Below are 26146 nucleotides of genomic sequence, written 5' to 3'. Positions count from 1 at the left end.
CCGCCATTGAAATTAAATGTCATTTAAAACAGTTTTTCATTTAAAAAAAATATTAGAATACTAAAATATGAAAGTTGTAACTGTTTTAATTTTGAAAATCAAGTGAAAAAGTTACTAGAATTTAAAAATTCTGATCCCATAAAAACATTGTTTTGCCCGCCACCAGATGAACAGCTTTTAATGAGTTATGTCACAGCAATCTCGCCATTATTGATTTCGGCAAACTTTCGTTTTATCGGCTGAATAATGCATTGATTTATATATTCGAGACGATTAAAAGTAAATCTTTAGTAATTTGTATTCACACAAAATTTTGTTTGCAGATATTGAGTATCGATATCTTTAGTAAATAACAGGTATCATTACTTATTCGTTAGGAAATCTATTACCTGACGGCTAGAACGTCCGGTTACCGGACAGCTAGAACGTCCGGTTACCAGACAGCTAGACACTTCCTTTATTGTTTTTCTCGGGACTGATGAATTAAAATAATAAACTTAATTTTTTCTTTAAAATAATATTTAAGACATGGATTGTGCTCATGAATTGTTGAATTCGTTTTACTGCTTGAGTAAATAGATAACGGTAACCGCACCTCTAGACCCGGAGTCTAGAGGTCCGGTAATCAATATACATGTACTATTATGAACTGTAATACCAGTGTATAAGGTAATTGCTGGTAAAAGTTATGATTAGTTGTCATAAAGTTGCCTTTATTACGTTTATTTTTGTAAATATGTTATGTACAGTAAAACACCACTCGCTCGAGGTCGCAAGGGGATAAGCAAAATGCTCAAGTTATCCATGGTTTCGAGCGGCCCGAACACTGACCAACATAAAATCGAAAATAGAATTTTGTTTTACCAGTTGTCATCGGGATCATTTGCAGTGTAAACGGTGATGCGTAATAATAATGTACTTGTGACATTTAATAAAAAGTATTACAAACGTTATCTATGATAGACGTTTCAATTCGTAATTTGTAAATGGCACATGTGAAGAAACAACTAGGACTTTTTATTTTCATTTATCAACAAGTGTATATCAAAATTATCGTCTCAATTTTATGAAAAGTCTATATCATTTCCTTCATTTGCATGCAAACAACTGCTGATTAAAATACTAAGATTTCATAATGATCAATTATTGATTACTTAAAACTTCTTTTCTGCGGGATCGAGAAGATCCCGAAGAATAGAAGTTTTAAGTAATCAATAATTGATCGATATTTGATCAATAGGACTTTTCTTCAACCTTCTATCAATAACTGATCTCATTAATCAGATCAAATATACCAACAAACAAACATTTAGGATAGTTGTGGAACAGACCACACAATTCTCAGGGCGTGTAAAAATTTTTAATTAACCGATACATTTTGACCACTGAAAGTGTGAAAAATTTTGACACCTCTGCTCGAGTTTGCCAGAACAAGCAAATAGTAAATTAATTGATTATTCACAGGGACCAGGTGTTATGCTCGAGCGATTGAGTTATCGATGCTCGACCCAGCCATGGTAATTTCACATAGAAAATAGAAGGAAATCGTCTGGGACCACATGAATTGCTTGAGCGAGCCCGGGTACTCGAGTCATCGATGCTCGAGTGAGCGGTGTTTCACTGTATTTATATATATAATTAGCTCTCACTCGGGTTCAATGCATATTGAATATGAAATTTTAACAGCAATTTTCAATAGTCAACTTTATTTATTACTCAAGCAGTAAAACAAATTCAACAATTCATGAGCAAAAAGTAAATCTGTGTCTTAGATACCGAAAAAACCCATTAAGATTATTATTTTTATTCATCAGTCCCAAGAAAAACAATAAAAGCTACCAATTACGGCATACAAATTGCTATTAATTATTTGTCGAATTTGCGATCATGTTTTTCCCGGGATTAAAGAATTATAAATACTTCTGTTTCCTGTGACATACCATGTATTTAAAACAACGTGAAAAATACGAAAACAAAGTTTTGAAATCATCTCCTGTTTTTAAAGATAAAATATAGTCTGCTCTTTGTATTTACAATGCTCAGTATTCATATTGATTACCGGACCTTAGCCTGCCCTGTAAGGGTTGTCTAGAGGTCCGGTAACCAGACCCCTAGCCACTGCCAAAAGAAATCTGTCATGCTATAATTTCTTCAAATCATAAATTCTGTTGGTGAATTTTCTCATCTTAATGACAGTAAACAGCTTCAGAAGCAAGCTTTTTACATTATCATGTAACATCTGTCCCTTTGCGTAACCGCTGACAGAAAATGATGTATAAAAACAAAAATCTGCCAAAAGTTATCTATTATTTTACTAGTCTTGCTAATTTGACGCGATCCTATGAAATATTGAGTTATTTTTAGCTCGACTATTCAAAGAATAGTCTAGCTATTCTACTCATCCTGGCGTCAGCGTCGGCATCACACCTTGGTTAAGTTTTTGCATGCAAGTACATACAGCTATCATTTAAAGGCATATAGCTTTGAAACTTATTTATTCTTTTTCTAGGTCAATTACCAACCTCACTGGGTCAAGTTCCATAACTCTAACATGTATTTTGAGTAAATTATGCCCCCTTTTGGACTTTTTTTGGAAAATTTCGGTTAAAGTTTTACATGCAAGTTACTATCTCCAAAACTAATGCAGATATTGAATTGAAACTTCACATGTGTCTTCGGGGTTATAAAACTAGTTGATAGCACCAAGTCCCATAACTCTGACCTTCATTTTGGCCAAATTATGCTCCCTTTTGGACTTAGAAAATTTTGGTTAAAGTTTTGCGTGCAAGTACATACAGTTATTACTAAAAGGCATATAGATTTGAAACTTATTTTTTCTTTTTCTAGATCAATTACCTACCTCACTGGGTCAAGTCCCATAACTCTGACATGTATTTTGGCCAAATTATGCCCCCTTTTGGACTTAGAAAATCCTGGTTAAAGTTTAACATGCAAGTTACTATCTCCAAAACTAATGCAGATATGGAATTGAAACTTCACATGTGTCTTCTGGGTTATAAAACTAGTTGATAGAATCAAGTCCCATAACTCTGACATGTATTTTGGGCAAATTATGCCCCCTTTTGGACTTAGGAAATCCTGGTTAAAGTTTTGCGTGCAAGTACATACAGCTATTACCAAAAGGCATATAGCTTTGAAACTTCTTTGTTCTTTTTCTAGGTCAGTTACCAACCTCACTGGGTCAAGTTCCATAACTCTTAACATGTATTTTGAGCAAATTATGCCCCCTTTTGGACTTAGAAAATTCTGGTTAAAGTTTTACATGCAAGTTACTGTCTCCAAAACTAATGCAGATATGGAATTGAAACTTAACATGTTTCTTCGGGGTTATAAAACTAGTTGATAGCATCAAGTCCCATAACTCTGATATGCATTTGGTCAAATTATGTCCCGTTTCGAACTTAAAACTCTTTTGATATTTAACATTTTGGGTAATAATTTTCTGCTTCTGTGACAATATTTCGAATAGTTGAGCTTGGCTGTCTTACGGACAGCTCTTGTTCTTTTGGGCAATATCTCCACTCGCGTCAAACACTCGAAATCCAAAATAGTGGAGGAAATTTCCAATGAAATTGTCATCCCTGCCGATTTGGGTTTAAATGCTGATTTTGTTACGAATATGAGATAAATTCATATAAGGGGGGGATTGAATTCCTCGTTGATTTATGTAAAAATTACCAAATAATTTCCAAAATGCATGTACTGTACACACGATTAACGTTTACCGCGTCTATACGGCAATATGCGCAAGCGATAAAACCAATAACTTTACATGACTCCGTGTACTAGCTGTGATTTATCCTCCATTATTTTGGTCCATAGAGTTTTGACAGTTAGATATATAACAACCTGACTGTCAAATTATTTTGACTATTATTTTACTTTCCCATGAAGTGAAAACATACATCTTATTAGTCCAATTATAATAGGATGTTTCTGGACAGTGTGATAACTTTTGACAGTATCAGATCATAAAATAAGTCGTCCCAATAAGCCAAATGAGTAAGGCTAACATCTTAAAGGTTAGAAATCTTGAACTTTACTTTTTGACTTTGATGCTAACACATTTGGTCCATTTACTGTGCAGCAGACATGTTGTATGTTTTATCATGCATTCTTTTATTAAAGTACAGTTAAAGTATTATGTCAGAGGTCCAGTAAGTAGATGTAGTTTAATGAGCCGCACCATGAGAAAACCAACATAGTGCATTTGCAACCAGCATGGATCCAGCCTAGCCTGTGCATCCGCGCAGTCTGGTCAGGAGCCATGCTGTTCGCTTTCAAAGCCTATTGCAATTAGAGAAACCATTAGCGAACAGCATGGATCCTGACCAGACTGTGCGGATGCGCAGGCTGGTCTGGATCCATGCTGGTTGCAAACGCACTATGCTGGTTTTCTCATGGTGTGGCTGAAATAAGGCTGACATGGTTAATTGCAATATCAGACATATATTTTTATATTTCAGATTAATTGAAAGGTTTGGAGGTTATGTAAAAATGAAGCCTAAAGTTTTGCTGCAAATTCTTTGTCTAGTTGCTGCAACTGTCTCTGGGGTGTATGTACCAAGTACTGGTACAGAGAAAGCTGATTTGAAACTTGAGGTCTCCTGTCCACAAAACTGCCAATGTTCACACTCGCTTAATATGACTGTACACTGTCACTTCAGTTATGCAGATTATAATCTGAAAGATTTGTTCCCATGGCAACTGACAAGGCTTCGTATCCATGGTGAAAGTTCTGTATGGAGTGTGGCAAGTTCAAAACTGTCAGTAAAAGAAGTTGTGTTTGGCGGAATGCTTCAAAAGGACAAAGAGATTTTTGTCCAAAAGTTGGTTGGATTAACCCGCCTGGAGATTAGTTACGTCCCAATTAATCAGCTTTCTGATACAGACTTCAGTGAGTTTGGAATGCTTGAGTGGATTGTTTTAACCAATAACAATATTTCTTACGTTGCGCCCAAAGCTTTCGAAAACTTGCCAGATCTTGAAGTTTTGAATCTCAGCAATAACCAGATTGCAACCCTTCCAGATAATGCTTTTAAGAATTTAGTAAAATTAAAGAAGCTCCAACTAAGAAGCAATAATCTGGATGTGTTGAGGGAAAATGTTTTCGCTGGTTTGTCAAATATTGAATTGCTGGACTTGCGGAATAACCATATTGCATATTTGGAAACATTTTTACAAGGTTTTGATAGTCTTGTTACGCTGGACTTGAGGGGGAATGAAATTTCTTATGTGTCAGAAGACGTGGTTTCTAAATTGCTCAATTTCGAAAAAGTTTTTCTCTCGAAAAATCCTCTATGGTGTTCTTGCTCACTAAAGACTCTGATTGAAGCTTACCGTCTTGGTAAGACAATGTTTGATGATTCATTGGAATGTTCCGCACCAAAACATCTTGCGCATACGAAGTTTGGGGATCTGGATCTAGACAAACTTCCTTGTAATGCGGCTAATGTTGCTTCGCTTACACTTTCATCTGACACCCTGTACCAGGGATCTCTAGTGTTGGACTGTCAAGCCTCTGGCGAATTCCCGATGGCCATTTACTGGGTTACACCATGGGGTGAAAGTTTCACAAATATTAGATCCAAATTAACATTTCTTGAAGACTTTGATGATATGAAGAATGATGAAACATTTTATGCAATGAATTTGTTCGTGACTTCAAGAGTTTATGTGTCGAAAAATGGGTCCTTACATATTGAAAAATACAGAGGCCATTTTTCAGGTGATTTCACATGTGTGGCAGTAAATCTTATAGGACAGTCCAACCAAACTGTTTCTGTTGGCATCGAGACCAAATTGCCATTTTTATACATTACAAGTCTAATTGTTGGTGCTTGCTCAGGAGGATCACTGCTTGTCATTGCCATTATTCTCGGAATGATCCGCATGTTTGTGAACAAGTGTCTGCATGCTGATACGTGTAACTGCTGTTGCTGTCGCTGTGATGACGTGGAGATAATTGATGAGAAAATCAAGCCAGAAGATCTGCATATGGAAATTGAGGTCAAGACGACTAGCAGTGATTGTACGCATGATTCTCTGGACTATGATCCAAGTCTGCCTCCGCCTGACCCGCCTGTCAACTCACCACAGCTTAGACTGTCTCCTGAAAAATGTTCCACTCCAGACAATGAGGAAACTGAGGACCAAACAAAGGTTAGTATATGTATATTTATTTAAAGTTCCATAAAATTTAATGTTGGAATTTGATTTTATTTATAGACTCTTAACTCAGTTACATGTACATATCATGGGACCTTAGTATTAGGGAATAAGGCATAAAAAAACAGTTGTAACAAAAGTTGAGTTTGAACCTCAAGCTTAAGAAACCTTGTATGCTACACCAGTGAACCCATTTGTTTCTTTAAATCTAAGTATCGAGATAGATTTCGAGTGAAGTAATAAAACTCTAATGTTCAATTTTAAACTTTGTGACACAGTTATAAAACTTCAAATACTGTCTTCATTCTGTTTAAATTTTACCAATACTTTAATTTACTCAAGTGTCATATTTCTGTTTATTTGAAGTTAAGTATGTCATGCAAATTGTTTTGTTTATTTAAAGACAGTCTGGATTTAAGAGCTTACGATGTAGATTATCTGAAGCTTATAATTTTATGCAATGATACACTAGATACACATGGTGTTCAGTAATTACAGCATCAAGACACTGAATAAATAATTTAAACATTGATGAAGATTTTCACCTAACAATGCTTCAATATAAGCTATATTTAATTTTAACAGCCTTTCCTTTGAAAATTTTTACTTAGTGTGCATTTAAAACAGTTTTTAGCTCGACTTTTCGAAGAAAAAGTAGAGCTATTGCACTCGCCCCAGCATTGGCGTCGCCGTTGGTAAAAGTTTTTGATAAAGTCAAATATCTCTGTTACTATCAAAGCTATTGACTTGAAACTTAATATAGTTATTTACTATCAGAGTCTACACCAGGAGAAACAATCCCCATAACTCTGATTTGAATTTTGACAGAATTATGCCCCTTTTTAACTTAGAATTTTTGGTTAGAGTTTTTGATGAAGTCAGATATCTCTGTTACCATCAAAGCTATTGACCTGAAACTTAAAATACTTACTTACCATCAAAGTCTACACCAGGAGAAACAATATCCATAACTCTGATTTGAATTGTGAAAGAATTATGCCCCTTTTTAACTTGGAATTTTTTTGTTAAAAGTCAAATATCTCTGTTACCATCAAAGCTATTGACCTGAAACTTAAAATACTTACTTACCATCAAAGTCTACACCAGGAGAAACAATATCCATAACTCTGATTTGAATTGTGAAAGAATTATGCCCCTTTTTAACTTGGAATTTTTTTGTTAAAAGTCAAATATCTCTGTTACCATCAAAGCTATTGACCTGAAACTTAAAATACTTACTTACCATCAAAGTCTACACCAGGAGAAACAATATCTATAACTCTGGTTTGAATTGTGAAAGAATTATGCCCCTTTTTAACTTAGAATTTTTAGCTCGACTATTCAAAGAATAGTCTAGCTATTCTACTCACCCTGGCGTCGGCGTCGGCGTCACACTTTGGTTAAGTTTTTGCATGCAAATACATACAGCTATCATTTAAAGGCATATAGCTTTGAAACTTATTTATTCTTTTTCTAGGTCAATTACCAACTTCACTGGGTCAAGTTCCATAACTCTAACATGTATTTTGAGCAAATTATGCCCCCTTTTGGACTTAGAAAATTCTGGTTAAAGTTTTACATGCAAGTTACTATCTCCAAAACTAATGCAGATATTGAATTGAAACTTCACATGTGTCTTTGGGGTTATAAAACTAGTTGATAGCACCAAGCCCCATAACTCTGACCTTCATTTTGACCAAATTATGCCCCCTTTTGGACTTAGAAAATTCTGGTTAAAGGTTTGCCTGCAAGTACATACAGCTATTACTGAAAGGCATATAGATTGGAAACTTATTTTTTCTTTTTCTAGATCAATTACCTACCTCACTGGGTCAAGTCCCATAACTCTGACATGTATTTTGGCCAAATTATGCCCCCTTTTGGACTTAGAAAATCCTGGTTAAAGTTTTACATGCAAGTTACTATCTCCAAAACTAATGCAGATATTGAATTGAAACTTCACATGTGTCTTCTGGGTTATAAAACTAGCCGATAGCACCAAGTCCCATAACTCTGACCTTCATTTTGGCCAAATTATGCCCCCTTTTGGACTTAGAAAATTCTGGTTAAAGTTTTGCGTGCAAGTACATACAGCTATTACTAAAAGGCATATAGATTGGAAACTTATTTTTTCTTTTTCTAGATCAATTACCTACCTCACTGGGTCAAGTTCCATAACTCTTACATGTATTTTGGCCAAATTATGCCCCCTTTTGGACTTAGAAAACCCTGTTAAAGTTTTACATGCAAGTTACTATGTCCAAAACTAATGCAGATATTAAATTGAAACTTCACATGTGTCCTTGGGGTTATAAAACTAGTTGATAGAATCAAGTCCCATAACTCTGACTTGTATTTTGGCCAAATTAAGCCCCCTTTTGGACTTAGAAAATTCTGGTTAAAGTTTTGCGTGCAAGTACATACAGCTATTACCAAAAGGCATATAGCTTTGAAACTTATTTATTCTTTTCCAAGGTCAATTACAAACCTCACTGGGTCAAGTTCCATAACTCTTAACATGTATTTTGAGCAGATTATGCCCCCTTTTGGACTTAGAAAATTCTGGTTAAAGTTTACATGCAAGTTACTATTTCCAAAACTAATGCAGATATTGAATTGAAACTTAACATGTTTCTTCGGGGTTATAAAACTAGTTGATAGCATCAAGTCCCATAACTCTGATATGCATTTTGGTCAATTATGTCCCCTTTCGAACTTAAAACTCTTTTGATATTTAACATTTTGGGTAATAATTTCCTGCTTCTGTGACAATATTTCGAATAGTCGAGCTTGGCTGTCTTACGGACAGCTCTTGTTTTGTTAAAAGTCAAATATCTCTGTTACTGTTAAAGCTTTTGACTTGAAACTCAAAATAGTTATTTACTATCAAAGTCTACACCAGGAGACACAATCCCATAACTCTGATTTGAATTTTGACAGAGTTATGTCCCTTTTTAACTTTTTTTTACTGGCAAAGCTCTAATTCAGAGTCAAGCACTGAGAAAAGCTGAGTGCGCTGTCTCACAGACAGCTCTTGTTGATTAGGCAAACGGAATTGAGAAAAATGAACTGTCACTTGAGTGATGTTCAAGACAAGATAAATACTAAAGTTATTTCATTGTCCAAATCCAAATATTTCAATAATTTGAGTAAATCTCCCTTTATTGAATAGTTTTGACCAGGGCATAACTCTAAAACTACTGTACATAGTGAGTGTATGCAAGTTGCACACAATGATAGTGAACTTTTAGTGGAAGTGAAATGTACATGGACCATAATCTATTTGGCTTATTATGCCCCCCTTCGAAGAAGGAGGGGTATATTGTTTTGCAGATGTCGGTCGGTAGGTAGGTCGGTCGTAATGTCGACCAATCCGTTTCCGGATGATAACTCAAGAACGCTTGGGCCTAGGATCATGAAAGTTGATAGGGAGGTTGGTCATCACGAGCACATGACCCCTATTGATTTTGAGGTCTGTATGTCAAAGGTCAAGGTCACAGTGACCCTGAATAGTAAAACGGTTTCCGGATGATAACTCAAGAACACTTGGGCCTAGGATCATGAAAGTTGATAGGGAGGTTGGTAATGACCAGCAGATGACCCCTATTGATTTTGAGGTGAGTATATTAAAGGTCAAGGTCACAGTGACCCTGAACAGTAAAACGGTTTCCGTATGATAACTCAAGAACGCTTAGGCCTAGGGTCATGAAAGTTGATAAGGAGGTTGGTCATGACCAGCAGATGACCCCTATTGATTTTGAGGTCATTAGGTCAAAGGTCAAGGTCACATTGGCCAGGAACAGTTAAACGGTTTCTGATCTTCTTGTCCAAAACCATAGGGCCTAGGGCTTTGATATTTTGTATGTAGCAAAATCTAGTGGTCCTCTACTAAGATTGTTCAGATTATTTCCCTGGGGTCAAATATGGCCCCACCCCGGGGGTCACATGGTTTATATAGACTTATATCTTGTCCAAAACCACAGGGCCTAGGGCTTTAATATTTTCTATATGACATCATCTAGTGGTTCTCTACTAAGATTGTTCAAATTATTCCCCAAGGGTCAAATATGGCTCCGCCCTGGGAGTCACATGGTTTACATAGACTTATATAGGGAAAAACTTTGAAAATCTTCTTGTCCAAACCACAAAGACTATGGCTTTGATATTTTGTAATGTAGCATCATCTAGTGGTTGTCTACCAAGTTTGTTCAAATTATCTCTCTAGGGTCAAATATGGCCCCACCCCAGGGGTCATATGGTTCATATAGACTTATATAGGGAAAAACTTAGAATCTTCATGTCCATAACTTACTTCATTCAAATTTGGACCACATGTACAGTTTTGAATGGCAAGATGAACCTTGACATGAGTTGACCTTGTTATTGACCTAGTGACCTACTTTCACATTTCTCAAGCTACAGCCTTCAAATTTGAACCACAAGCATAGTTTTGTGTACTGAAATGAACTTTGATCTTGAGATTGACCTAGTGACCTCCTTTCACATTCCTGAAGGTACAGACTTCAAATTTGGACCACTTGCATAGTTTTGTGTTCCGAAATAAAATTTGACCTTGATTTTGACCTAGTGACCTACTTTCACATTTCTCAAGCTACAGCCTTCAAGTTTGAAGCTCATGCATAGTTTTGTGTACCGAAATGAACTTTGACCTTGAGATTGACCTAGTGACCTACTTTCACATTTCTCAAGCTACAGGCTTCAAATTTGGACCCCATGCATATTTTTGTGTTCTGAATTGAAATTTGACATTGATTTTTTCCCTTTTACCTACTTTCACATTTTTCAAGCTACAGCCTCCAAATTTGAAGCACATGCATAGTTCTGTCTACCGAAATGAACTTTGACCTTGAAATTGATCTAGTGACCTGCTTTCACATTTCTCAAGCCACAGCTTTCAATTTGGACCACATACACATTGTTTTGTACCAAAATAAAATTTGACCTTGATTTTGACCTTGAGCTAGTCTTGAAATTTGGAACATTCAAAAATGGCTCAGTGGATAGCGCCAAGATCACTCTGTAATCTCTTGTTAGGTTAATAGGTTAAAGGTCAAGGTCAGATTAAACCAGAATGGTACGACATTTGTTTACAGTGAGCATATAATTTCTGTTCCTTGTGCAATTACTGAATGCATCAAGGGGGGCATTTCGTGTTCGACAAGCTCTTGTTTAATTATCTTCTTTTATTGAATGTCTGTCCGGATTCATACGTCAAGTCTTCACATTAAATGTTCTTTGATGGATTTCACCAAACATTTACCAAGACATTACATACCACTTACCTCTTCTATTCAAATGAAGCAATATTGAGGGCATGCTATTTTTCAAAAGTAGTCTGTTGTACAAAATGTAGATATCATAGTTTATCACCAGAAAGACTGATGCAGTTTGAATAATTTTACTAAAAGGTTGCCATTTTTTTTCATAAGAAGATTTTCATTTGCATATGCCAAATCAAGGCTTTATTCTACATTACCTGGATAAATGATGTTATTTGTTATGCCATTACGTACGGTTAATTGAACGTGCAGAACTGCCTTAACGATAAGGTTATTTTTTAACTGATTATGGGACATGAAAACTGCTGATTGCCAACACTGTATTGTATGATTGTGTGCTATTGCAGCAGATACTGTATTTATAATCCTTTGGCAGATCTTTGATCAAATATTTGAAGATGGTAATGTCTTCATAGTCTTAAAAATTTGCATTGGTAATTACACCTGTGGAAATTCAAACACTGCAGTTGTTCTCTGTAATATAAAAGCACAGAAGTTGTTGTTGTAAAACTATGTAGAGTTTTAGTGTGCTGACAAATTATAAACTTAATGCTTTTTGTAATTATCTGGATTTTAACATTGTGTCTAATTGTTGACAATTATCACCCTTTAAGATATGTTGCATTTTACCTGAGAACTACATGTTTGAATCAGTTGTTTTTCTACAAAGTAGAATATGATTAAACCCTGATTTTTCAAAACTTCAGAATACACTTAGAAAATTTGGCAAATAAAAAAGATAGGGATGTCTGCTTGTTTTTGGGTGTTTTTTTTTTTTTAGCTCACCTGTCACAAAGTGACAAGGTGAGCTTTTGTGATCGCGCGGCGTCAGTCGTCCGTCCGTCCGTCCGTCCGTGCGTGCGTGCGTAAACTTTTGCTTGTGACCACTCTAGAGGTCACATTTTTCATGGGATCTTTATGAAAGTTGGTCAGAATGTTCATCTTGATGATATCTAGGTCAAGTTCGAAACTGGGTCACGTGCGGTCAAAAACTAGGTCAGTAGGTCTAAAAATAGAAAAACCTTGTGACCTCTCTAGAGGCCAAATTTTTCATGAGATCTTCATGAAAATTGGTCAGATTGTTCACCTTGATGATATCTAGGTCAAGTTCGAAACTGGGTCACGTGGGGTCAAAAACTAGGTCAGTAGGTCTAAAAATAGAAAAACCTTGTGACCTCTCTAGAGGCCAAATTTTTCATGAGATCTTCATGAAAATTGGTCAGAATGTTCACCTTGATGATATCTAGGTCAAGTTCGAAACTGGGTCACGTGGGGTCAAAAACTAGGTCAGTAGGTCTAAAAATAGAAAAACCTTGTGACCTCTCTAGAGGCCATCTTTCTCAATGGATTTTCATGAAAATTGGTCAGAATGTTCACCTTGATGATATCTAGGTCAAGTTCGAAACTGGGTCACGTGGGGTCAAAAACTAGGTCAGTAGGTCTAAAAATAGAAAAACCTTGTGACCTCTCTAGAGGCCATATTTTCAAGAGATCTTCATGAAAATCGGTCAGATTGTTCACCTTGATGATATCAAGGTCAAGTTTGAAACTGGGTCACGTGCGGTCAAAAACTAGGTCAGTAGGTCTGAAAATAGAAAAACCTTGTGACCTCTCTAGAGGCCATATTTTTCATGGGATCTTTATGAAAATTAGTCAGAATGTTCACCTTCATGGTATCTAGGTCAAGTTCGAAACTGGTTTATGTGCGGTCAATAACTAGGTCAGTAGATCTAAAAATAGAAAAACCTTGTGACCTCTCTAGAGGCCATATATTTCAAGAGATCTTCATGAAAATTGGTCAGAATGTTCACCTTGATGATATCTAGGTCGTGTTCGAAACTGGGTCATGTGCGGTCAAAAACTAGGTCAGTAGGTCTAAAAATAGAAAAACCTTGTGACGTCTCTAGAGGCCATATTTCTCAATGGATCTTCATGAAAATTGGTGAGAATGTTCAGCTTGATGATACCTAGGTCAAGTTCGTAACTGGGTCATGTGCGGTCAAAAACTAGGTCAGCAGGTCGAAAAATAGAAAAACCATGTGACTTCTCTAGAGGCCATATTTTTCATGAGATCTTCAGGAAAATTGGTGAGAATGTTCACCTTGATGATATCTAGGTCAAGTTCAAAAGTGGGTCACGTGCCTTCAAAAACTAGGTCATTAGGTCAAATAATAGAAAAACCTTGTGACCTCTCTAGAGGTCATATTTTTCAATGGATCTTCATGAAAATTGGTCAGAATTTTTTATCTTGATGATATCTAGGTCACATGTGCGGTCAAAAACTAGGTCACTGTGTAAAATAATAGAAATAACGACGTCATACTCAGTTCAACACTGGGTCATGTGGGGATAGGTGAGCGATTCAGGACCATCATGGTCCTCTTGTTTTAATAGACTGATCTGAAAAATTTGGGCCTCAAACAAGTTTTAATGATGGGTATCTATGGGAAAATCACAAAATTTAATGTGATATCTTTTTCTACAATTTAGATTTTAATGAAACTTCTCACAGTCATAAATGAACATAATTATGTCCTATGATATGGTGAAATAAAATGTATAGGTCACAATAGTGTGCTTGTTTTTGAGTTATAAAAGAGGTCTGCATAATTTGCACACTGAATTTAATACATTTTTTGGTATTATTTAACATACCAAACATTTTGATTTAGAAAGATGGTATATAATGTTGCTGTTTTAATAAATTTATTCATGTGTTGCCATTAATTCATTTAAATGATTTTTATTTCCGTATACTGAGTCTTCGCTTTATTCTATGTTTTCCTGACAAATGACACCATTCCGGTTTATCAAACATGCAGATCAACCTTAATGTGTTTTTTATTTATTTACAAATACCAGTAATCTCTGCCAAGCAGGGTTAAAAGTTCAATAGATTTGTTACATTAAAAATTCAACAAGGAAGTTTTTAAGGTGATTCAGAATTTAATATAAGAGAGGTCAAGGGTCTTTTTTCGAACTTGATAGACAGGCGTATTGAGAAATAGAGTATTCTGATTTTAAATGAACATTACGCATGAAGAATGAAAAAAACTAAAACAGAAATAAAAAGACTACCCAAGAAATTTGAAACTGGGTAGTAGACATTAAATCTGTGAAGGGTAGTTAACTTATAAAAGGAAGTGCTCATTCCCTCTAAATTTGTGTGTTTTACTACAAGTCTACATGTTTCTTTTGATGCACTTGTTTGTTGCAATAAATGCACAACAATTTAAATTAAATAATAATAAGGTAAGTATTTCACCATCCAGCATCGAAATCAGCCCTTGTTTAAAGTACTTTACTGTAAGCCATAAGCCTATATATATATATGTAGATAAAGAGTATTTTTCAAACAGTATAACACAGTTTTTAAGGTTTTCCTGCTGAACATGTTTTTCAGGTGATGCCTCCTATCTGGGATCAATTGGATGAAGTAAGATCAAGGTTACGCTGTGGAGCGGAACGAAAAATGGAGAATATCCGTTCTCATGTGCGCTCAATTACAGATACAGGTGAATATGACTGTTGTGTAATACTTTAAATAAGTTTATCAGAGGGCAAGGATATGATAATTGTTGAATAACTGTTGTTAATAATCATTTGTCAAAGTCTCTATTTTAAATGACAAAACTTAGAGAATTTCAAAAATGTTTGTCTGTAACAACCTTGCTGGAAGTTTTCTCTGTATTTATGGAATATTTCACTAATTATAAAGCTCTGCTCACAACATGGTTTACAATGGTCTTCGTTTGTCATGGGACATTGTTGAATGTCTTATGAATGAGAATATTCTATATATAGATCTGGTTGCTTAAGAAGTTCTGTAAATTACTAGTCTCTTACATGCTCTAGTCAGATGTTATGTGCTTCCTCAAGGACTTGTAATTACATCTCAGTCAGCTATGTGTGTGTTACTTGTCTCAAGGTCTTTTTATTACAGCCAAGGTCAGCCGTGTGTGTTACTTGTCTCAGTGACATGCTATTACACATACAGCTCAGATGTTATGTGTGTTACTTGTCTCAAAGTCTTTCTGTTACAGCCAAGGTCAGATGTGTCTGTTACTAATACTTGTCTCATTGACATTCTGTTTCATATTTTCAGTAGCTTTAGAAATTCTATACATTGTCTCAAGGACTCCCTTTTACATGCCCAGGTCATAATTATTATAATATGTGCATTACTTGTCCAAAGGACTCCGTGTTATATATGAGTCGGATGTCAGATGTTATGTCAAGGACTCCCTGTTAAATACCCAGGTCATATGTGCATTACTTATTCCAGGACACCCTATCACAGAGTGCTGACATCCCATGCAAAAACAGGGTCTTTTCAGAATATACTTTTTATCTTTGCCAAATATTTGCCATAACCTTTGCAGAACAGTTGCAGCACATGATTGCTGAATATATTCCACAGACGAGTAGAAATGGAACGAAAGGCAACTATTCTGCAAAGCTTTTGCAAATATACACTATGCACACAGAATGCAAATACTTCGCAAACAATTTACAATACGCAGCTGAAACTTCGGCAAATAAATCGCAAAGTGATAGCAAAGTAATCGCAAAGTGATAGCAAAGTATTTGCAAATACGTAACAAATAGCAAAAAATGAATTTCTGAGGTACAAAGAAAAGGACTTTGTTTAATATCTGAAAAACAGATGTAAATTCACAAAACCATTTGCAGTTTAAATAACTATTAAAAGTCAATCATTGCAGTCATCATTCAGTAACAGTAACTAAAATCATGTAATAATATAAGTTTCAACAATTGCTTCAATCAGTAAAAAGTGTTTTATATACTAATAAACTTTGATAATGTGGCAGTTGACCCCAATACAATGACACTGTTTATTTTCCAATACAGGTAAATCCAACGATTGCTTTACAATAGATCTGTGAAGGATTATCTGTGAACATCCCTGGTCTTATTGGACTCAACTGCCACATTATCAAAGCTTATTAGTAACTATCATTGATTAACATTACCTTTCTACATGCTGCAATATCCTCTGGTTCTTGGAAGTCTTATTGCTTAACAACATGGTATTGCATTATCCTTATTCAACAAAGTTTATATCCAGAAAAAATAATTAGAATATAATAATCTGTTTAACACAAGTTTACATCACCAAAATATTTTTACTAACTGATGTGTAAACATTTCCTCACAATATTTTCAAAAATCCTGCCATTTGAATATAGACCAATCAGAAAACAGAATGGTTAATTACTTCCTGTACCTAGAGTCTACCAGGAAAGCAAATTCATCTATGTTAACTATTTGCAAATGCTTTGCCCTTTCATTTGTGTACAAAGAAGAGATGGTACCTAAATAATTCAAATTCATCTTTATAGGTTTTTTTTCAGAGTGAAATGATAGCTAAGTGCACCAATTTTCTAAATATATTTATGGTTTTCCTCTTCTCCATGTCAAAAATAGAAATATTTGATATCTAAAAAATGACTCTTTCAAAATGTCTGAAGCAAAATGGACAACTCTTGTATTGACCGTTTTTCAAAGATTTTAGGACTTCCCCAATTATAGTCTATATCAAAAGCTCCCACAGCTAAATAAATTCAATAGAGTATAAGGTAAGTTTACTCTACTTTCAACATTTTGAAAGAGCCTATACTGAACTTCCTCTTGTCTTTTAATAAAGTCAAATTCCAAGACTAGCCAAGAATCTAAAACGCTTGAAAAAAATCTGAGTGAAAGAGAATGACATGCTCTTTATTATAAGCTTACCAAAACCATACCAAAAATGTACCTTAAAGAAGTTATTAAAGATCCTATATTGTAAACGACCCCTACACCATTTTGCCATCAATATTTTCCACTCATGAATGCACTCAATTCAGGTGATAATTGTTGATATATTTGTAAATGAGAGGACCCAACAAAAAACTTTTTTTTCAAATTGTGTAAACACTGGTATAAGTTTTAAATTAATGTTGATATCTGAAATTATCCGATTACTTTGTTTTCAACAATAAATAAAACACCTTTTAGTTTGTTTAGGGTAGTTGACATCACATAGAGTAAACTCTATATATGCTTTTTCAGCATTTATTCGTTTTTCAAGGAAAGCAAATGATCGTGCTAGTTCGATCCCTCCGAATAATGTTTAAATTGAGAATTGCTTAAAATACATTACATAGAGTCATTACCTGTCAGCTACCTTAACATGTAGTAATTACAACCACTACCTTAAAACATTATGATTATATCTGACGAGAATGAATTTTTGTGTTACCAATTTAACTTTTTTTTGTTATTTCTCATTGTTGCATATATATACATTTTATATTTTGATATATAAATGTTGGTTAAACCAATGTATCACCATTGAGAACAATAAATAATTTAAAACAACTTTGGCTAAAAGATCAAAACTTAATAACGTTTCTTAATGTCGTTAATTTTCTTCAAAGGAATGTATGCATTATTCTGTATAATCTTCAAGCATTACTATACTTTCTATCAGGGCCTCACTACAACTTACAAAATAATTGTCAGTGTAAGTCATGAGAAAAGCGTGCATATTGTATATTGAATACAAAGGGATTTAAACAAATGTAGGTCATATTTTGTCTGCCTGATAAGTTGTTTGAAAAAGGACCTATCTGATTTTTCTTTCACTTTTGATCAATGTATAATGTTGGCTTCAGTTTATTGATCAATTTAGAGTTGTCCCCCTTTGATTTATTTGGGTAGGTACCATCTCTATACAAAGTGTTTATTTGCAATACCTTTGCTAACTAAATGAGCTAAGTGTTTGTTTGCAGATGCTTTGCTGTCTGCTAATTTAATAAAGTATTTGTTTGCAAAACCTTTGCAGTCTGTAATTTATCTAAGTGTTTATTTGCAAACCCTTTGCTTCAGGGTAATACGTTTTGCAGACTGTTTGCAAAAGTCTGATGCAAATACTTTGCAATCACTTGGAATATAGTTTTTGAGAAAACAAATATTTAAAATATATTCTGCAAATACATGACAAAAGATTAAATATGTATGGGATGACACAACTTGTGTTAATATTGGAATGAATTTACCTATGTGTTGCTTACTGCATAACGTGCATATATTGTGACAATTTGGCACTTGTGTTCAGTTTTTGATTTATGCTTCCTCTTAATTGCAGACATTTTAAGACTTAGACCAGGTTTTGTCTGTAGCAATCTTTTCTTCACTTCAGAAAAGTTCATAGTGCTTGACTCACATTCATCAATTCTTAGTTTTAAATTTAGACCATGTCTTGAAATCCTTCATCTATGTTATTTGCTCTATTTTAAGCTCAACTGAACCAAGGGTGTATATTTGGATGGTGGGACGTCCCTTGTCTGGTGTGCGATGTCAGCATTTTTACTTAAATACCTTTTCCTCTGTAATTTCTGGCAGGGCCCTCTCTACATTTTGGGGGATTGGGGCCTGGGCCCTTGGAGGGGGGAAAAACGCGCGTATTATACGGATCAGTAAACTTTATCAGGCCCATTAAGTTACGAGACGCTCCTAAGACTATCGGGTATCAATTTTTTTCTTGAATGTTTTTTTCTTTCGAGGGGATTTTTCTATACTTGGGGGGGAAAAAACATACTATTTCGAGGGGGGAACAGGGCCGAATTTCGGCCCCAAAAATTGGCAAACGAGGGCCCTGTCTGGTCAGAGTACACCTGGCTGGCAAGGTCCTTTCTCAGATTTATTCAGATGGTAGCACTTGACCTGTTTATGTTCTTGTGTGCGAAACAGATATTAATTACCATTCATGATTTAGTGTAGAGATAGTTCCTAAGTTTTTCAAATCATAGGTTTGAAGTTCAAATCTTTGAAATGAAGGCAAGTGTCCATATATTTCTCAAAAATAGATATATAGACAATATTTTAACCAGAAGCTTAGAGTTATGCTCAATTGATATTTTCATGTAAAAGAAAATTTTGTGATCAAGGAAATGTAACTCTCCTTGACATGGAGAGCAGAAACATCAAAGGGACATAATATAGTGAATATTTTCTAATTGGGTGCATTTGATTTAACATTCAGTTGTGATCTGGATTGCTAAATAATAATCCATGATACTGTGTGCTAAAAATTCAGAACATCTGGAACAGTCTGTAAACAGCAAAAACATGTTGTAGCAGCATGCAAATATTTAGGCTCTAACCGGGACTCGAACGCAGGACCTCTCACACCTAAGACAGATGCTCTACCACTCCCCTATAACAGCTGTAGCTAATAGCTATGCAGTTTAAGTGCACCTATTACATTACGTAAACTGGAACAATTTTGTGACAATAACATATCGTAATCGGTGAACTCCGGATTATTGACTATTCGCTTTGTTACCTAACGGCAATTTTCGTGTAAAGAAAAAATATAATCTAATGCTGTCAAACTTTTAATCGGTCAAAACTGCCCAAATTTATCTGACGTGTTGTTCAGAGTATGAACTTACTAACTGGTAGTACCAGCGAAATATAACTTACACTGAATCTTTTATATTTGCCCTTTTAGCAGCTGGCGAACGGCAAAGACAGTGAGCTTTGTCCAAATATAAGCAATTATTTTACCAGTTTTGAGAGGATTTCAATTGATAGGAAATTACAGGTACAACCAATCAATAAAATTGTTTGTTTGTTTGTTTAATTGATTAAGCCCGCCTGCTTAGCTCAGTAGGTAGAGCGTTGGTCTACAGATCGCGGGGTCACGAGTTCGATCCCTGTGTGGGGCGTATGTTCTCTGTGATGATTTGATAAAAGACATTGTGTCTGAAATCATTCGTCCTCCACCTCTGATAATTCATGTGGGGAAGTTGGCAGTTACTTGCGGAGAACAGGTTTGTACTGGTACAGAATCCAGGAACTCTGGTTAGGTTAACTGCCCGCCGTTACTTGACTGAAATACTGTTGAAAAACGGCGTTAAACCCAAAACAAACAAACAAACAAACAATTTTATTGATTCTGTAATTTAGTCTTAGACTAAACTTTTATCTTTATTTATAACTGAAGTTCTGAAGGAATACTGGCACGAACTTTTGCAACCACAGGTATATTAAAACTTTCATTACAAACTGTGCTTCGAATCAATAAAAAGATTAATACAGACCTTTTGTGGGGGCCTCTGTGGCCGAGTGGTTAAGGTCACTGACATCAAATCACTTGCCCCTCACCGATGTGGTTTTAGTCTCACTTGGGGTGTTGAATTCTTCATGTGAGGAAGTCATCCAGCTGGCTTACAGAAGGTCGGAGGTTCTACTCAGATGCCCACCCGTGATTAAATAATGCACGGAGGGGCACCTGGGGTCTTCCTTTACCATCAAAGCTGGAAAGTCGCCATATGACCTATAATATTGTGTCGGTATGACGTTAAACCCAACAATAAAAGCAGACCTTTGGTAAATGTCTACTAAAGTACAAATTCTGTTGCAGGTTCCCTCAAGATCAGGAACATTAAGGATGCTGGCAGTATAAAGATACAGTCCATTAAGGAGACTGGTTCCCAGGCTGCTTCAAAGGTGAAGAAAAATGTTGCCAGTGGAATGGTACAGGTAAGTAACATGTGTCATTTTATGAGCCTTAAAAATATACTGTAAAAGCAGTAGGTCCTTCATCTCGCAAAAATTCATCCTCGCGAAAAATATTCACCATCAAATATGGTTATTACACAAACTTTCCTCAACATATTAAATGGAAACGGCCATATTTACAAAAATTGGATATGTTCTGTTTTTTTTTTCAGTAAGTACTATAGGATAGTATAATTTTAAGACGAATAGAACAAACCTCAACAGAACATAGGAACATTTTGTTTTAACGCGGTTTAAAGTCACCAAATTCATAATGATCATATTATACACTGCTGACTTATTTTCAGTGATGTCAGTTTATTTTGATACAATGCCGCAATTATTAAACGCTTTCACAAACAAACCAGTGTCACTGCACATCTTATATGTTTGCAGTGTGTTTAAGCAAAGAGCTATAAAAATATTAGACTTCTTTGGCTTATGAAAACATGCAGACATTCACATTTACTCCCAGGGACATAGATTACATCTAAAGCCGTGATTTTTCAATCATGATATTTGTTACAGGTATTGAACCATCAAGGTTTACAGGTAATCAGTAGAGTGTTAAAACATCCATACAATTTACAGCAATCGATCGTTATGGTACTAGTATCATAGATCACTGCACATTTAACAGTTAAGACACACCTGTCTATAGGTAACCCTTCATGCACGCTTTCTGCGTATGGGATGATGATCTTTAGGCCTAACTATAGTAAAGGAACCCTGGTCTAGTCACGTAATGGATGACAGGTTTTTGAACACTAATTATTGAATTGACATGGCCACAGAGGTCTAAATTAAAGCTGGTTTCTGTTTAAATTTCATTGTGGATGTGTTTTTGACACAGAAACAAGCAGGATACCATTTTTACAATTTTGCGAATATTAAACCTCGCAAACTATTTCAGCCTATAGACAAAATAAATTACTGAAAAGAAAATAGACATAGACAGTGCTGTGAATTGATACTATATCAATAATATTTTCATTTGTACTAACAGTTACTCCATTCTAGGCAAATAAATTGACGTATAGTATACCTGTATATTAATGCAATCCTACAGTCAGTTTTTTTTTGTACTTTCTTGTACAGTTAAGTAGTTTCTGTGGAAATGTTATGTAAACTGCTCAGTATGCAGCTAGTTTACAGTTAGCCTGCATTTTTCTACAATGATGCATTGCACTGAATTCTCTCTACACTTTATTTAAGAGTTGAAAAAGTCACTATTACCAAAGTATGATTTTTTGCTATTTTTAATTGATTTTTTTTTTTATTCTAAATTAACCCTCAAGTTTGTGTACTTTAAAAGGTATAACAGGCAAATTATTTCTGCAAAAAAGAAAACAAACAAAAAAAACACTTTTGAGTTTTTATGCACAAGAAATTTATGATGTTGTTTTTCTGAAATGCACCGAGTTTGATTTGTTTACATCGATATGTAATAATCATTATTCTAAAATACCTTAAACATCTGTTGCTTTTACTAGATGCTTTTTTGTGCCCCCCCCCCCCATGAGTGGTGGGGGCATATAGATTTGGTCTTGTCCGTGCCTCCGTCCGTCCGTCCAAGTTCGTGACGTGTCTAGCTTGAAAAGTATTTGATATAAATTGATGAAAACTTGCATTCATATGAGTCTTTATCATGATATGAACTTGCACACCTCCTATTTTTCGTCTGGCTCCGCCCCCTATTTTCAGAGTTATGGCCCCTGAAATAGTCAAAAATGCACATTTTCACCTTGTGACATGCCTAGCTCAAAAAGTATTTGATATAGATTCATGAAACCTTGCATGAGTCTTAATCATGATATGAACTTGCGCACCTCCTATTTTTCATCTGGTTTCCCCCCCCCCCCCCCCTATTTTCAGTGTTATGGCCCCTGAAATAGTCAAAAATGCACATTTTCACCTTGTAACACGCCTAGCTCAAAAAGTATTTGAGATAGATTCATAAAACCTTGCCTGAGTCTTAATCATGATATGAACTTGCGCACCTCCTATATTTCATTTGGGTCTTCCCCCTATTTTCAGAGTTATGGCCCCTGAAATAGTCAAAAATGCTGATTTTCACCTTGTGACATGCCTAGCTCAAAAAGTATTTGATAAAGATTCATGAAACCTTGCACGAGTCTTAATCATGATATGAACTTGCCAACTCCTATTTTTCATCTGGTTCCCCACACCCCCCCCCCCCCCATTTTCAGTGTAATGGCCCCTGAAATAGTCAAAAATGCACATTTTCACCTTGTAACACACCTAGCTCAAAAGTATTTGAGATAGATTCATAAAACCTTGCCTGAGTCTTAATCATGATATGAACTTGCACACCTCCTATATTTCATTTGGGTCTTCCCCCTATTTTCAGAGTTATGGCCCCTGAAATAGTCAAAAATGCACATTTTCACCTTGTGACATGCCTAGCTTAAAAAGTATTTGATATAGATTCATGAAACCTTGCATGAGTCTTAATCATGATATGAACTTGCGCTCGTCCTATTTTTCATTTGGGTCCGCCCCCAATTTTGAGAGTTGTGGCCCTTGAAATAGTCAAAAATGCACATTTTCACCTTGTGATGCACCTAGCTCAAAAAGTATTTAATATAAATGGTTGAAAACTTGCATAAGTTCTTTTTCATGATATAAACTTGCACACCTCTAATTTTTTGGCTGGCTCCATCCCCTATTTTTGAAGTTATGGCCCCTGAAATAGTGAAAAAAATGCACTTTTTCACCTAATTATGTGCCTAGCTCAAAAAAGTACTAGATGTAAATTCAGGAAACCTTGCTGGAGTCTTTATCGTGATGTGACCTTGCACATTTGGCATTCCTCTTGAGAATCATAGCTCTTATTACAGAGTTATGGCCCTTGAAATAGCCAAAATAGTGGATTTTTAGCTCACCTGTCACATATGTGATCACCCTTCGTCCATCCGTCCGTCCATCGTCCGTCCACAATTTCTTGTCTGCACGATAGTGGTTTCATTTATGATTTTATTTTAACCAAACTTGCACACAACTTGTATCCCCATAAGATCTTGGTTCCTTTTTTGTACCGGCCAGATCCCATTATGGTTTCCAGAGTTATGGCCCCTGAAAGGGCGAAAATTAGCTATTTTGACCTTGTCTGCACAATAACAGCTTCATTTATGATTTGATTATTACTAAACTTGCACACAACATGTATCACCATAAGATCTTGGTTCCTTTCTTGAACTGGCCAGATTCCGTTATCGGTTCCAGAGTTATGGCCCCTGAAAGGGCCAAAATTAGCTATTTTGACCTTGTCTGCACAATAGCAGCTTTATTTATGATTTGATTTTTACCAAACTGGCACACAACTTGTATCACCATAAGATCTTGGTTCCTTTCTTGAACTGGCCAGATTCCTTTATGGGTTCCAGAGTTATGGCCCCTAAAAGGGCCAGAATTAGCTATTTTGACCTTGTCTGCACAATAGCAGCTTCATTTATGATTTGAATTTAATCAAACTTGCACAAAACTTGTGTTGCCATAAGATCTCAGTTCCTTTGTTGAACCGGCCAGATCCCATAGTGGGTTCCAGAGTTATGGCCCCTGAAAGGGCCAAAATTAGCTATTTTGACCTTGTCTGCACAATAGCAACTTCATTTATGATTTGATTTTAACCAAACTTGCACACAACTTGTATCACCACAAGATCTTGGTTCCTTTCTTGAACTGGCCAGATTCCATCATGGGTTCCAGAGTTATGACCCCTTGAAGGTCCAAAATTGGCTATTTTGGCTTTTGCAGCCATATAGAGACTTCATTTATGGTTTTATTTGATACAAACTTCCAAAATATCTTCAAGAACAATAAATCTTGGATTCCATGACAAATCAGATCCAATCGTAGGTTCCAGAGTTATTTTATATCTGATTACCTCCCCTGATTGTAATCAAAATGGATTTATATCAGTAAGTCCTTAAAGGACTTATTTGAAATTTCATTGTTGTCATTAGTTAGACTGAGCCAATCAGGGTAGATAACTATGGACTGATTTTTATGTCAAATTACCTCCCTTTATTTCAAATTAAAATGGGTGTATCTCCGTAACTAATAAAGATACTGATCTGAAATTTCATTTATGTCAACAGATTTATTTGGCAGATCCTTCTTTTATTCACTTACAATAAAAAAAATTTAATTACTTCCCTTTTATGTTACTATAAATAGCTTATTTTTAGTAGATGTTTTATTATTGGCCGTAGGGAAAAACAGAGACCACTTTTCTGTGGTACAAAATGGATGTTACCTCCAATTTTTAGGTGTATTTTGACATATCTGTACCTTGTAAGAATTTTTTTTTCTTTTTGGTTAGATTTCTTCCCTTTGTTGTTCTTGTCCTTTGGACTTAGATATTTTTTTCTGAGGACCTTCTTGTCCTCAAATGCAATGATAACAGCGATATAGGGCCATCATGGCCCTCTTGTTGTAAATTTTGTAAACCATTTGAAGAAATAGTTAAGAAAGTATGCAATAAACAGTCAGGGGTGTAACTGTTTCAAGTTATCACAGTCTATAACCCATTTAAGTTATTGCTTATATTTTTATAACTTGTTTCAGTTATCATAAAATATTACAAAGCCCTCCTGTGCCAATTCCTCATTTTGAATGTGACTAATGCAATTATTTCCTGAATCCTTGAACTCTTATCTTTCCAGATATGCAGTAAAAGTTTTACGCAAAAGGTTTAAAGCTATAAAACTCTTAGCATCCCATTATGCTTATCAGGTCATGATCATACTAAAAGAAAATTTAATTAACCACAGATTTCTACTTATTTCACTGTACAGGTCACTTTGTGAGAACAGCAAAAAGACTTTTTTTGAATAACTTACCTGAGTTAACTTATATTTTATAACTAATACAGGTTATACAATGCTTGAAAAAATAACTGAAATAGGTTACATAACTTAAAACAGTTACATCCCTGACTGATAAATCTGGTGAAATCTGTTGCAGTGATGCAGTGAAATTTGTTATTTGTACCTAAGTCAAACTCACAGTGGGACAAAAACACTATTTCTAGCTAGCACTTTTCTCACTGTGTGAAGTTAACA

At 35.3% G+C, this 26146-nt stretch overlaps 1 protein-coding gene across 2 annotated transcripts in view; it reads left to right on the top strand.

The window, feature by feature from the left end:
- LOC123527212 (leucine-rich repeat neuronal protein 3-like) overlaps window positions 1-26146 on the top strand; it is a 45218-nt gene that overhangs the window by 7272 nt on the left and 11800 nt on the right. For both annotated transcript variants that reach the window (XM_045306539.2, XM_045306538.2), the window contains exons 2-4: window positions 4488-6183; window positions 14893-15004; window positions 20923-21041. In XM_045306539.2, the coding sequence (XP_045162474.2) occupies window positions 4519-6183; window positions 14893-15004; window positions 20923-21041 (1896 nt within the window). In that variant the 5' untranslated portion in view covers window positions 4488-4518. The remainder of the gene's footprint in view (window positions 1-4487; window positions 6184-14892; window positions 15005-20922; window positions 21042-26146) is intronic.

Source organism: Mercenaria mercenaria, chromosome 14 (assembly GCF_021730395.1).
Source record: "Mercenaria mercenaria strain notata chromosome 14, MADL_Memer_1, whole genome shotgun sequence".
NCBI lineage: Eukaryota > Metazoa > Mollusca > Bivalvia > Venerida > Veneridae > Mercenaria > Mercenaria mercenaria.
The sequence above is the reverse complement of the archived record's forward strand: the minus strand, read 5'-3'. Positions and strand labels throughout refer to the sequence as shown.